The following is a 12,280-nucleotide window of genomic DNA, read 5'->3' on the forward strand; positions in this document are numbered from 1 at the left end:
TGTACAATTTCATCAACAGATAAAAACTAGTATAGTCTTCCATCACAAACCATACAGGCAGTAGGCCTATGGCAAGTAAATAAATGAACACCAAACCAATGACATCTCATGCACCACACAAAAAACAACAGAGAGGGGCAGGAGCTTGCATCCAAAATGTGAAATACATTATACACATTTTGTGATGTGTATACGACACGGAACCCTTAACGGGAGGCATACTATGGTCCGACGGAGCATTGGTAAAATTCCACACTGACATAATAAAAAAATCTAACTTTTCCCATTCTGTTCACTCTCTTGTTCCCTATACGTCGTCTATTTGTCTGGTCTATACTTTATAATAGATAGATGACTGTCCGGACTTTAATACATTCAACCAATTCAGTGTGTGTGGTGCATAACTGAATCAGCCACACGGTGTGTGTGTGTGTGCATGAACTTTGGAACAGGTCTGTCAAAGCTCCACCCCTTGCCTGACTCATCTGAGACGGTATATAAGATTGCACTTTAGATCAAACGCACAACTTCCAGTGAGGAGGACAGACTGTCTTTCCATCCACAGCTACAGGAGGGAATAGTGACCCAGACCACTGTAACAACCTGCTGCTGACGCTGTCAGATGAATGGACTTTAACAAGAGCCTGCACGATTCACTGCGAAAGTAAACTTCAGGGAACATTCTAGAAGACAGAGTGTTACCACAACTGACTGGCTGGATTTCCTGTCTGGAGCAGAGTGTTTGTAGCTTTACTGAAAAGGCAAAATGGCTGCCAATGTGTCTCTTTCGGAAGATGACATTTCCTGTCCTGTGTGTCTCAACGTCTTTAAAGATCCTGTTTTGCTGTCCTGTAGCCACAGTTTCTGTAAATCCTGCCTGCAGGACTGGTGGCAAGAGAAGAGAATAAAGCAATGTCCAGTTTGTAAGGAAATATCTTCGACGGATCGTCCGCCTCGTAACCTGGTTCTGAAGAAGCTGTGCGAGGCCTTCACACAGGAGAGGATCTCTGCACTCTGCATGCTGCATCTCTGCACTCTGCATGCTGAGAAACTCAAACTGTTCTGTCTGGATTGTCAACAGCCAGTGTGTTTTGTTTGTCTTCATTCAGAAAAACACGCCAAACACAGTTTCAGACCCGTCGATGAAGCTGCTCTGGATCACAAGGAGGAAGTCCAGAAATTACTGAAGCCTTTACTGGACAAACTGGAGGTCTTCAATGAAGTGAAAACAAGCTATGACCAAACAGCAGAACACATTACGTTCCAGACCAGACACACAGAGACGCAGATGAAGGAACAGTTTAAGATGCTTCATCAGTTTCTACAGGATGAAGAGGAGGCCAGGATCACTGAACTGAGGGATGAAGAGCAGCAGAAGAGTCAGATGATGAAGGAGAAGATCACAGGTCTGAACAGAGACATATCAACCATTTCACACACAATCAGAGCCATAGAGGAGGAGCTGACAGCTGAACACATCTCATTCCTGCAGAACTTCAAGACCACGATGGAGAGAGTCCAGCTCACACTGCAGGACCCACAGCCGGTCTCAGGAGCACTGATAGACGTGGCCAAACACCTGGGCAACCTGACCTTCATGGTCTGGGACAAGATGAAGGACATTGTCTCCTACACTCCTGTCATTCTGGATCCCAACACTGCACATCCAAAGCTCATCCTGTCTGATGATCTGACCAGCGTGAGACATGGAAAGAAACAGAAGCTCCCTGACAATCCAGAGAGATTTGACCACTATAACTATGTCCTGGGTTCTGAAGGCTTTAACTCTGGGAGTCACAGCTGGGATATTGAGGTTGGAGACAATACAGTCTGGGATGTAGGTGTGTTAGCAGAGTCGTACCAGAGGAAGGGAACCACAGCGGGTCCATCCTGGAGAATAAGGTTAGATGACGGTAAATACATAGCATTCTCCAGACCAGGGTCATCCACTGATCTCTCAGTGAAGCAGAAGCCTCAGAGGATCAGAGTCCAGCTGGACTGGAATGAAGGAAAGCTGTCATTCTGTGATCCTGATACTAACACACACATACACACCTTCACACACAGGTTCACTGACACACTCTTTCCATTCCTTGGTCTTCTTGGTACTCTGAAGATCTTACCTAGAACAGTCTAACTCTGGACAATGTACCATAGACATGATGATGATGATGATGATGATGATGATGATGATGATGATGATGATGATGAAGACAAAGACGATAATTATATGATGATGATAATGATAGACTGATAGAGCATCTTGATCAATCAATAATGGTAATAATGTTAACATTAATAACCTGATGATATTACTGACCATGTTAATGGCAATGGTTGTTGTTATAATGTCGGGGTTTAGATCTATAGATTAACCCGTTAAAGGGGATTGATTGATTTATTAACAGTGTAATGTAGAATTGCAGAATTACAACAGTACAACAGTTTGCAGAATTACAGTACATTTCAAGTACAACTCAATACAAAAACTGTTAACAGTGAGTGGACAACACTCTACACACACTACATTACACTTGTTTACAATAGGACCCACCATTTTCAACAGGGGTGGGTGGGGGATTCAGATTTTACGGGGGCCAGTTGAGTGGGAATACCACAAATTTTCAACATTTTACCATGTCATTAATATACCTTGTTGTTGTGTGGAAATAATAAAACTCAAAGTCCCCCCATTCTGTGTTGCCTAGAACTGGAGCTCTGAAAAAATAAATAACATTATGAAGTACATCTTTGCGACGCTCTAAGGTATAATAATGACAAATGAGTGGAATGTCCCTTTAAGACCTGAAGCAGATTCTACCAGTGTTGATTTTGTCGAGATAAACTATGACGAAAAATGTCTGTTGATTACCCTTTACGACTGATGAAAACTAAATGGAAACTAAATGAAAACTAAGCTATGATGACTAACACTAAGACTAAATACAGTGACAATTTTGTCAACAAATTAAAACTAGACTAACATGTTAAGGGACTAGTGGACAAGAGATCCAATATAAGTCATTGTACGTTGCATGCTGAAAATAGCAGATCTACAAGCTTGTGGTAATGATGATGATGATGAAACTATCAACGGTATAAAATGTTATAGAAATAATGTTATGGGGTATTTATGTACGATATATGATACTCTTACTGTTGTACTTTTTTCTTATTGTTTTCTTTAGTGTGTAGAGAGGCATATGTACCTTTTGATTTCTGTTGAAATTATAGATCTGAAGGAAAGACATTATGTATAAGAATGATTTGGAAAAATCAAATAAACATGATCTACCACACAATGTCGGTGGTATTTGAGTTCAGTTGCATCTCCCTTGTTTAAGACGTTAAGAAGTTATGACATTTTATATGACGCTGAGCACAGGTCAGTATGTTAAATATTACACCCGTGTTATAGTCTATTTCTGCCCGAGGTTTCTTCCAGTTAAAGCTGCACTATATGTATTGTTTCCTTTTCTAACTTTCTATTGTACAAGTTATATTGTATTAACACACTCTACCATACACAGATTGTATAAGTTATATTGCATTAACATACTCTAACATACAGATTAGACAAAATTACAGACTCCTATATGACTCCTCTCAGATCAGCCATAAATGTGTTTATTATGTCACCGTGGCTGTAAATTAATAATACAGTTGGTGTCTCTGCTCTACCGAGGACAAAGTGCATATACATCAATATCAGTAGAAAATCACTCCAATTCACTCGGATATCTCTGATAGGAACTGGCTGTCTATGTTACAGTATCTAGTTATGTCTGAAATGGTGTAAATGGTGCATATATATATATAGCGCTTATATACAAAGCTCTACATAGATTGTGCATTGCATTCACTCATCCACACACACATTCATACACCGATGGTGGAGGAAACCATGCAAGGCACCAACCTGCACTTCGGGGAGCAATTTGGGCTTCAGCGTCATGCCCAAATAAAGGACACTGTGACACTAACTCTGGGGGATCGAACTGGGAGTCCAGCTTCTCTACCGGCTACTCTGAGCCACTCCTGCCTCGATCGTGTCATACAATCCCAAGAAAAAAAATGGGCCATGAGGTGGCACGCCACTTAATTAAACTAATTAATTCATTTGTAACTCCGAAATCATACAAATGCAACCAAATCGATTTGGTTCTATTTTAAGTACACTTTTCAGAGCTCAATTGACACTGATGGAGTTAAGGTGGTTGCACACTGGGCGCGTTTTTTCGGAAAACCGCTAAAAATCCAAAAGATGCGCTCTGTGTGCAGGGACCTTTACTGTGTATGCACAAACACATTATGCACGCAGGCACGCAGGCATGCACACAAACAATCACAAACAACCACACACACTCACACTCACACACACACACACACACACACACAGACAGACGCACAAGCCTCCAGGCCGCCCACCTGACATCACCTGCTCAGCCCTAGTCCACCCCCCTGGCCCTCTGCCTGTTGTCAGCCCAGTACGACCACCATGCCCACGTGGGGTCCATGCCGCCAGACCCCCTTTTCTTGGTGCCTCCTCCAGGCCCCCTCCGCCCGCCCTGCTCAATATTCTGGACTATGTTAAGGGATGTCTGGAAGCCGTCCCTTGAGGGCGAGGCACTGTCACGGTTCGTGACATATGTTGACAATTTTGTGTTATGTTTTCTGTTGTGTTCTTGTGATTTTGAAGTATGTGTTTTCCTTGGGTCCAGTTTGAGTTTTCTCTACACGTGTGTACTCTTATTTTGTAGTCTTGTTCCTGTGTTTCCTGTCTGCCTTGTTTGCTGTCACCTGCCTTGTCTCACCTCCCTGTATTAGTGTAACCCTAGTCACCTGTGTTCTGTTTGCCTGATAGCCTATCCTATTGTTGATTGTCAGTTGTGTTCACCTGTGTCCTGTTTTTCCCTGCCTTTATATACTCCCCTGTTCTGTCAGTTCCTTGTCCGATTATTATTGTAAGTCTCGGTGTGTTCTGTTCCTTGAGTATTTGTTAAATAAATCTGTTGCATTTGAGATCTTCTGCCTCTGCCTTGCTGTCTGCACTTGGGTCCTACCCTCCTGCCCCGCACACGTGACACTTCCATCACAAACCATACAGGCAGTAGGCCTATGGCAAGTAAATCTGATTTTAAAAATAAATTAACACCAAACCAATGTCATCCAAAATGTGAAATCAATTATACACATTTTGTGATGTGTATACGACACGGAACCCTTAACCCATTTAGGCCAGACGTTGAAATAAATAAAACGTCTTCTGAAAGAATATATATTCAAAGATGTGTGCCGCATTTTCACGATTTTTCAAAAATAGCAGACCTACAAACTCGTAGCTCGCCACTCGGTGGTGCGCTATGAGTTTGTAGATCTGCTATTTTTCAATGGCTAAAGTATTATATAATGCTTAGTTAAAACACCAAAAGGGGTTCCCGCCCAAAATGGTTAACTGCTCATGAAGAGCAGGCAGGTGACTGCAGGCAGCTGTCTCTGTTGATGAGTACAAGGGTTAATGAGATTTGAATGGTCAAATTCCACACTGACACAATAAAAAAATCTAACTTTTCCCATTCTGTTCACTCTCTTGTTCCCTATACGTCGTCTATTTGTCTTGTCTATACTTTATAATAGATAGATGACTGTCCTGACTTTAATACATTCAACCAATTCAGTTTGTGTGGTGCATAACTGAATCAGGCACACGGTGCGTGTGTGTGCATGAACTTTGCAACAGGTCTGTCAAAGCTCCACCCCTTGCCTGACTCATGTGAGACGGTAAGACTGCACTTTGGATCAAACGCACAACTTCCAGTGAGGAGGACAGACTGTCTTTCCATCCACAGCTACAGGAGGGAATAGTGACCCAGACCACTGTAACAACCTGCTGCTGACGCTGTCAGATGAATGGACTTTAACAATAGCCTGCACGATTCACTGCGAAAGTAAACTTCAGGGAACATTCTAGAAGACAGAGTGTTACCACAACTGACTGGCTGGATTTCCTGTCTGGAGCAGAGTGTTTGTAGCTTTACTGAAAAGGCAAAATGGCTGCCAATGTGTCTTTTTCGGAAAAGGACTTGTCCTGCCCTGTGTGTCTCAACGTCTTTAAAGATCCTGTTTTGCTGTCCTGTAGCCACAGTTTCTGTAAATCCTGCCTGCAGGACTGGTGGCAAGAGAAGAGAATAAAGCAATGTCCAGTTTGTAAGGAAATATCTTCGACGGATCGTCCGCCTCGTAACCTGGTTCTGAAGAACCTGTGTGAGGCCTTCACACAGGAGAGACATCAGAGAGCTTCATCAGGCTCCGAGGATCTCTGCACTCTGCATGCTGAGAAACTCAAACTGTTCTGTCTGGATTGTCAACAGCCAGTGTGTTTTGTTTGTCTTCATTCAGAAAAACACGCCAAACACAGTTTCAGACCCATCGATGAAGCTGCTCTGGATCACAAGGCGGAAGTCCAGAAATTACTGAAGCCTTTACAGGACAAACTGGAGGTCTTCAAGGAAGTGAAAACAAGCTATGACCAAACAGCAGAACACATTACGTTCCAGACCAGACACACAGAGACGCAGATGAAGGAACAGTTTAAGATGCTTCATCAGTTTCTACATGATGAAGAGGAGGCCAGGATCACTGAACTGAGGGATGAAGAGCAGCAGAAGAGTCAGATGATGAAGGAGAAGATCACGGGTCTGAACAGAGACATATCAACCATTTCACACACAATCAGAGCCATAGAGGAGGAGCTGACAGCTGAACACATCTCATTCCTGCAGAACTTCAAGACCACGATGGAGAGAGTCCAGCTCACACTGCAGGACCCACAGCCGGTCTCAGGAGCACTGATAGACATAGCCAGACACCTGGGCAACCTGGCCTTCAGAGTCTGGGACAAGATGAAGGACATTGTCTCCTACACTCCTGTCATTATGGATCCCAACACTGCACATCCACAGCTCATTCTGTCTGATGATCTGACCAGCGTGAGATGTGGAGAGAAACAGAAGCTCCCTGACAATCCAGAGAGGTTTGACTGTGTCTGTGTCTATGGTTCTGAAGGCTTTAACTCTGGGAGTCACAGCTGGGATATTGAGGTTGGAGACAATACAGTCTGGGATGTAGGTGTGTTAGCAGAGTCGTACCAGAGGAAGGGAACCACAGCGGGTCCATCCTGGAGAATAAGGTTAGATGACGGTAAATACATAGCATTCTCCAGACCAGGGTCATCCACTGATCTCTCAGTGAAGCAGAAGCCTCAGAGGATCAGAGTCCAGCTGGACTGGAATGAAGGAAAGCTGTCATTCTGTGATCCTGATACTAACACACACATACACACCTTCACACACAGATTCACTGACACACTCTTTCCATTCTTTTACACTGGTCGTGGTGGTACTCTGAAGATCTTACCTAGAACAGTCTAACTCTGGACAATGTACCATAGAGATGATGATGATGATGATGATGATGAGGATGATGATGAAGACGATAATTATATGATGATGATAGATTGATAGAGCATCTTGATCAATCAATAATGGTAATAATGTTAACATTAATAACCTGATGATATTACTGACCATGTTAATGGCAATGGTTGTTGTTATAATGTCGGGGTTTAGATGTATAACCTGTTAAAGGGGAATACCACTCATTTTCAACATTTTACTATGTCATTAATATACCTTAGAGTTGTATGAAATGAACTGGAGGTCTGACAAAAATCATTAACATTTTGAAGTAGATCTTTGTGACACTCTAAGGTATAATAATGACATTGTAAAACTAACTAAATGTTATGGGACTAGTGGACAAGAGATCCAATATAAGTCATTTTATGTTGCATGCTGAAAATAGCAGATCTACAAGTTAACAACGCGTCACGCTGTGACGCGTTGTGAACTTGTAGATCTGCTATTTTCAGCAAGTGTAAACAAAAAAATTGATTTAGTCAACTAAAACCGCATGACATTTACTAAAACTAGACTAACACTAAAATATTCCAGTTGACTAAAATGTGACTAATAAAACCAAATGAAGTTTCAATCCGAAGACTATGACTAAAACTAAAATAGAAATGTGTTGCCAAAAACAACACTGGATTCATTCTACAAATGCCTTCTATATCAGTAATTCTCACACTTTCAAGATTTATTTGAAAAGTGTTCAAAAATAGCAGATGTACAAGCTCACAGCACAGCAGGCCCGGATTTAACCAGTTCCACTGAAGGGGGGCTTGAGGAAGTTGTAAGGGGGCGACAAACTGGCAACTGTGGGTGTGTTAGCAGAGTCTTTCCAGAGGAGGGTCTCCAGTGGAGCTCAACACTATGGCTAATACAGTTTCATAAAGGTGAATATGTCCTCCTCGGAGACCACTCTCCTCTCAGTGAGGCAGAAACCCCAGAGGATCAGAGTTATGGATGCACCCAATATTCAGCCACTGAAACTATTCAGCTGAATAGTGGCTAAAATGCATATTCGGCGGTATTCAGTTCGGTTGATTTTAGAGCCGAAACTGAATAGTCAAAGGACCGGGGTTACCTTTCATTTTGTTGTGATGACGTGATCAAAATGTAATCATGTCTTTTGCCATTATCACGTAGCTCTACAACAAAGGTACGGCCATGACAGCAACGGTACAAAAACTGGTAAAAAAACATTAATGATATATAATATTAATCATATTCGGGTATATTCGGTTTGCGGCCAATTGTTTCCTATATTCGGTATTAGGTTTTCGGCAAAGAATTTCCCATTCGGTGCATGCCTAATCAGAGTCAAGCAGAGGAAAGCTGTCATTCTGTGACCCTGATACACACACACACACACACACACACACACACACACACACACACACACACACACACACACACACACACACACACACACACACACACACACACACACACTCTTTCCATTCATTTGCACTGGTCAGTCCAACATCCCTCTTAGGATGATACCAGGGAAGGTCAACTGTGGATGACATAGTTAGACATGATGATGATGATGATGATGATGATGAAACTATCGACAGTATAAAATGTATATAGAAATAATGTTATGGGGTATTTATGTACGATATATGATACTCTTATACTGTTGTACTTTTTCCTTATTGTTTTCTTTAGTGTGTAGAGAGGCATATGTACCTTTTGATTTCTGTTGAAATTATAGATCTGAAGGAAAGACATTATGTATAAGAATGATTTGGAAAAATCAAATAAACATGATCTACCACACAATGTCGGTGGTATTTGAGTTCAGTTGCATCTCCCTTGTTTAAGACGTTAAGAAGTTATGAAATTTTATATGACGCTGAGCACACGTCAGTATGTTAAATATTACACCCGTGTTATAGTCTATTTCTGCCCGAGGTTTCTTCCAGTTAAAGCTGCACTATATGTATTGTTTCCTTTTCTAACTTTCTATTGTACAAGTTATATTGTATTAACACACTCTACCATACACAGATTGTATAAGTTATATTGCATTAACATACTCTAACATACAGATTAGACAAAATTACAGACTCCTATATGACTCCTATCAGATCAGCCATAAATGTGTTTATTATGTCACCGTGGCTGTAAATTAATAATACAGTTGGTGTCTCTGCTCTACCGAGGACAAAGTGCATATACATCAATATCAGTAGAAAATCACTCCAATTCACTCGGATATCTCTGATAGGAACTGGCTGTCTATGTTACAGTATCTAGTTATGTCTGAAATGGTGTAAATGGTGCATATATATATATATATATATATATATAGCGCTTATATACAAAGCTCTACATAGATTGTGCATTACATTCACTCATCCACACACACATTCATACAGTGGAGGAAACCATGCAAGGCACCAACCTGCACTTCGGGGAGCAATTTGGGCTTCAGCGTCATGCCCAAATAAAGGACACTGTGACACTAACTCTGGGGGATCGAACTGGGAGTCCAGCTTCTCTACCGGCTACTCTGAGCCACTCCTGCCTCGATCGTGTCATACAATCCCAAGAAAAAAAATGGGCCATGAGGTGGCACGCCACTTAATTAAACTAATTAATTCATTTGTAACTCCGAAATCATACAAATGCAACCAAATCGATTTGGTTCTATTTTAAGTACACTTTTCAGAGCTCAATTAGCTCTTCGCTAAGTCCCACCCAAGCCCGTTCTTGGCCAATGCCACGTTAGCGACGGTTACTATGTTAGGATCCTGGTCACGCTTTCAATCTGGTCAAAATGTTTAAGCAGTGTCAATAAATATATTTGCTGTACAGCATGTGTGGACCTCAGAAAGAGGGTTTGTTTTCTTACCTTGTTGTGAGCAAACTAGTCCATTCCATGAATTATTTCGCTCCGTTGTGCAGTTTAATAGTACATATTAGAAATAAAAATAGGCTCTCATTGACTTCCATTGTAACGGGGAAACAGCTCTCAAAGTCACTCTTTTAGAACACTAAGCTGATTCTGACCGTTTATGACATCAGGAAAACTCATGCGGTTATATTTTTAATAAAAAATGTCAAGGTTGTCTTGTTTTTGTTTTGACTTCAGTGTTGCCACATTGTGTGAGAGAAATAAGCCAACCCACCTCCAAAAACAAGCCAACTCTTAAAGCCAAATCAAGAAAAACAAGCCAAAACAAACACAATAATATGACCATATATAATCATAATAAAAAGATTGTATGCATTTATCATTATAAATACTATGTAGGCATATGTCTATGATAATTAATGTTTTGGTAATGTATTACATACACTAATTATTAGCCTTAAGCCAAAAGTAGCGGGAAATAAGCAGACCTGGCAACCCTGACAAGTTTGTGTGGTAAGAAGTTCCGGTTTGCCTACAAAACGATCTGATTGGTCCAAATCTGTACACCCACTTCTGAAGTAGCCTCGGTCTCAGGCCGTTGGATGTAAACATTAAACAAATGTATTTGATCTCGTCCACTTGTCGCAAACACCATACACAATTTTGGACGTGTTTGAGGGAGACACTTTAGGAGAAATGTCTGGGACTGCAGCTGGGTGCATCTCAAACAGCATGGCGACTTGTTTACAAACGAGAGTTGGGAACACCAGAACCGCTTCACACCAAAATAGTTACTTTATAAATCTATCAAAAGACGAAAATAAAACGAGTTTTCCTGATGTCATAACCTGATTCATGGAATGGACTAGTTTGCTCATAACAAGGTAAGAAAACAAACCATCTTTCTGAGGTCCACACATGCTGTACAGCAAATATATTTATTGACACTGCTGAAACATTTTGACCAGCATTGAAAGCGTGACCAGGATCCTAACATAGTAACCGTCGCTAACGTGGTATTGGCCAAGAACGGGCTTGGGTGGGACTTAGCGAAGAGTGAATTGACACTGATGGAGTTAAGGTGGTTGCACACTGGGCGCGTTTTTCGGAAAACCGCTAAAAATCCGAAAGATGCGCTCTGTGTGCAGGGACCTTTACTGTGTATGCACAAACACATTATGCACGCAGGCACGCAGGCATGCACACAAACAATCACAAACAACCACACACACTTACACACACACACACACACACACACACACACACACACACACACACACACACACACACACACACACACACACACACACACACACACACACACACACACACACACACACACACACAGACGCACAAGCCTCCAGGCCGCCCACCTGACATCACCTGCTCAGCCCTAGTCCACCCCCCTGGCCCTCTGCCTGTTGTCAGCCCAGTACGACCACCATGCCCACGTGGGGTCCATGCCGCCAGACCCCCTTTTCTTGGTCCCTCCTCCAGGCCCCCTCCGCCCGCCCTGCTCAATATTCTGGACTATGTTAAGGGATGTCTGGAAGCCATCCCTTGAGGGCGAGGCACTGTCACGGTTCGTGACATATGTTGACAATTTTGTGTTATGTTTTCTGTTGTGTTCTTGTGATTTTGAAGTATGTGTTTTCCTTGGGTCCAGTTTGAGTTTTCTCTACACGTGTGTACTCTTATTTTGTAGTCTTGTTCCTGTGTTTCCTGTCTGCCTTGTTTGCTGTCACCTGCCTTGTCTCACCTCCCTGTATTAGTGTAACCCTAGTCACCTGTGTTCTGTTTGCCTGTTAGCCTATCCTATTGTTGATTGTCAGTTGTGTTCACCTGTGTCCTGTTTTTCCCTGCCTTTATATACTCCCCTGTTCTGTCAGTTCCTTGTCCGATTATTATTGTAAGTCTCGGTGTGTTCTGTTCCTTGAGTATTTGTTAAATAAAT

The 12,280-nt window shown here is 42.0% G+C and overlaps 2 protein-coding genes across 2 annotated transcripts; both read left to right on the top strand.

The window, feature by feature from the left end:
• Positions 1-510: 510 nt before the first annotated feature.
• LOC306922465 (nuclear factor 7, ovary-like) lies at positions 511-2,544 on the top strand. The gene has a single exon (XM_079500100.1). The coding sequence runs from the start codon at positions 767-769 to the stop codon at positions 2,135-2,137; it is 1,371 nt and encodes a 456-aa protein (XP_079356226.1). The 5' UTR covers positions 511-766; the 3' UTR covers positions 2,138-2,544.
• A 3,078-nt stretch (positions 2,545-5,622) lies between these two features.
• LOC306921835 (E3 ubiquitin-protein ligase TRIM39-like) lies at positions 5,623-9,238 on the top strand. The gene has a single exon (XM_079499136.1). The coding sequence runs from the start codon at positions 6,051-6,053 to the stop codon at positions 7,428-7,430; it is 1,380 nt and encodes a 459-aa protein (XP_079355262.1). The 5' UTR covers positions 5,623-6,050; the 3' UTR covers positions 7,431-9,238.
• Positions 9,239-12,280: the final 3,042 nt, after the last annotated feature.

Source organism: Electrona antarctica, assembly GCF_951216825.1.
Source record: "Electrona antarctica genome assembly, chromosome: 4".
In the NCBI taxonomy this organism is placed as follows: Eukaryota; Metazoa; Chordata; class Actinopteri; order Myctophiformes; family Myctophidae; genus Electrona; species Electrona antarctica.

Coding starts and splice junctions, on each gene's coding strand:
- LOC306921835 (XM_079499136.1), top strand. CDS start 6,051: ATGGCTGCCAATGTGTCTTTTTCGGAAAAGGACTTGTCCTGCCCTGTG.
- LOC306922465 (XM_079500100.1), top strand. CDS start 767: ATGGCTGCCAATGTGTCTCTTTCGGAAGATGACATTTCCTGTCCTGTG.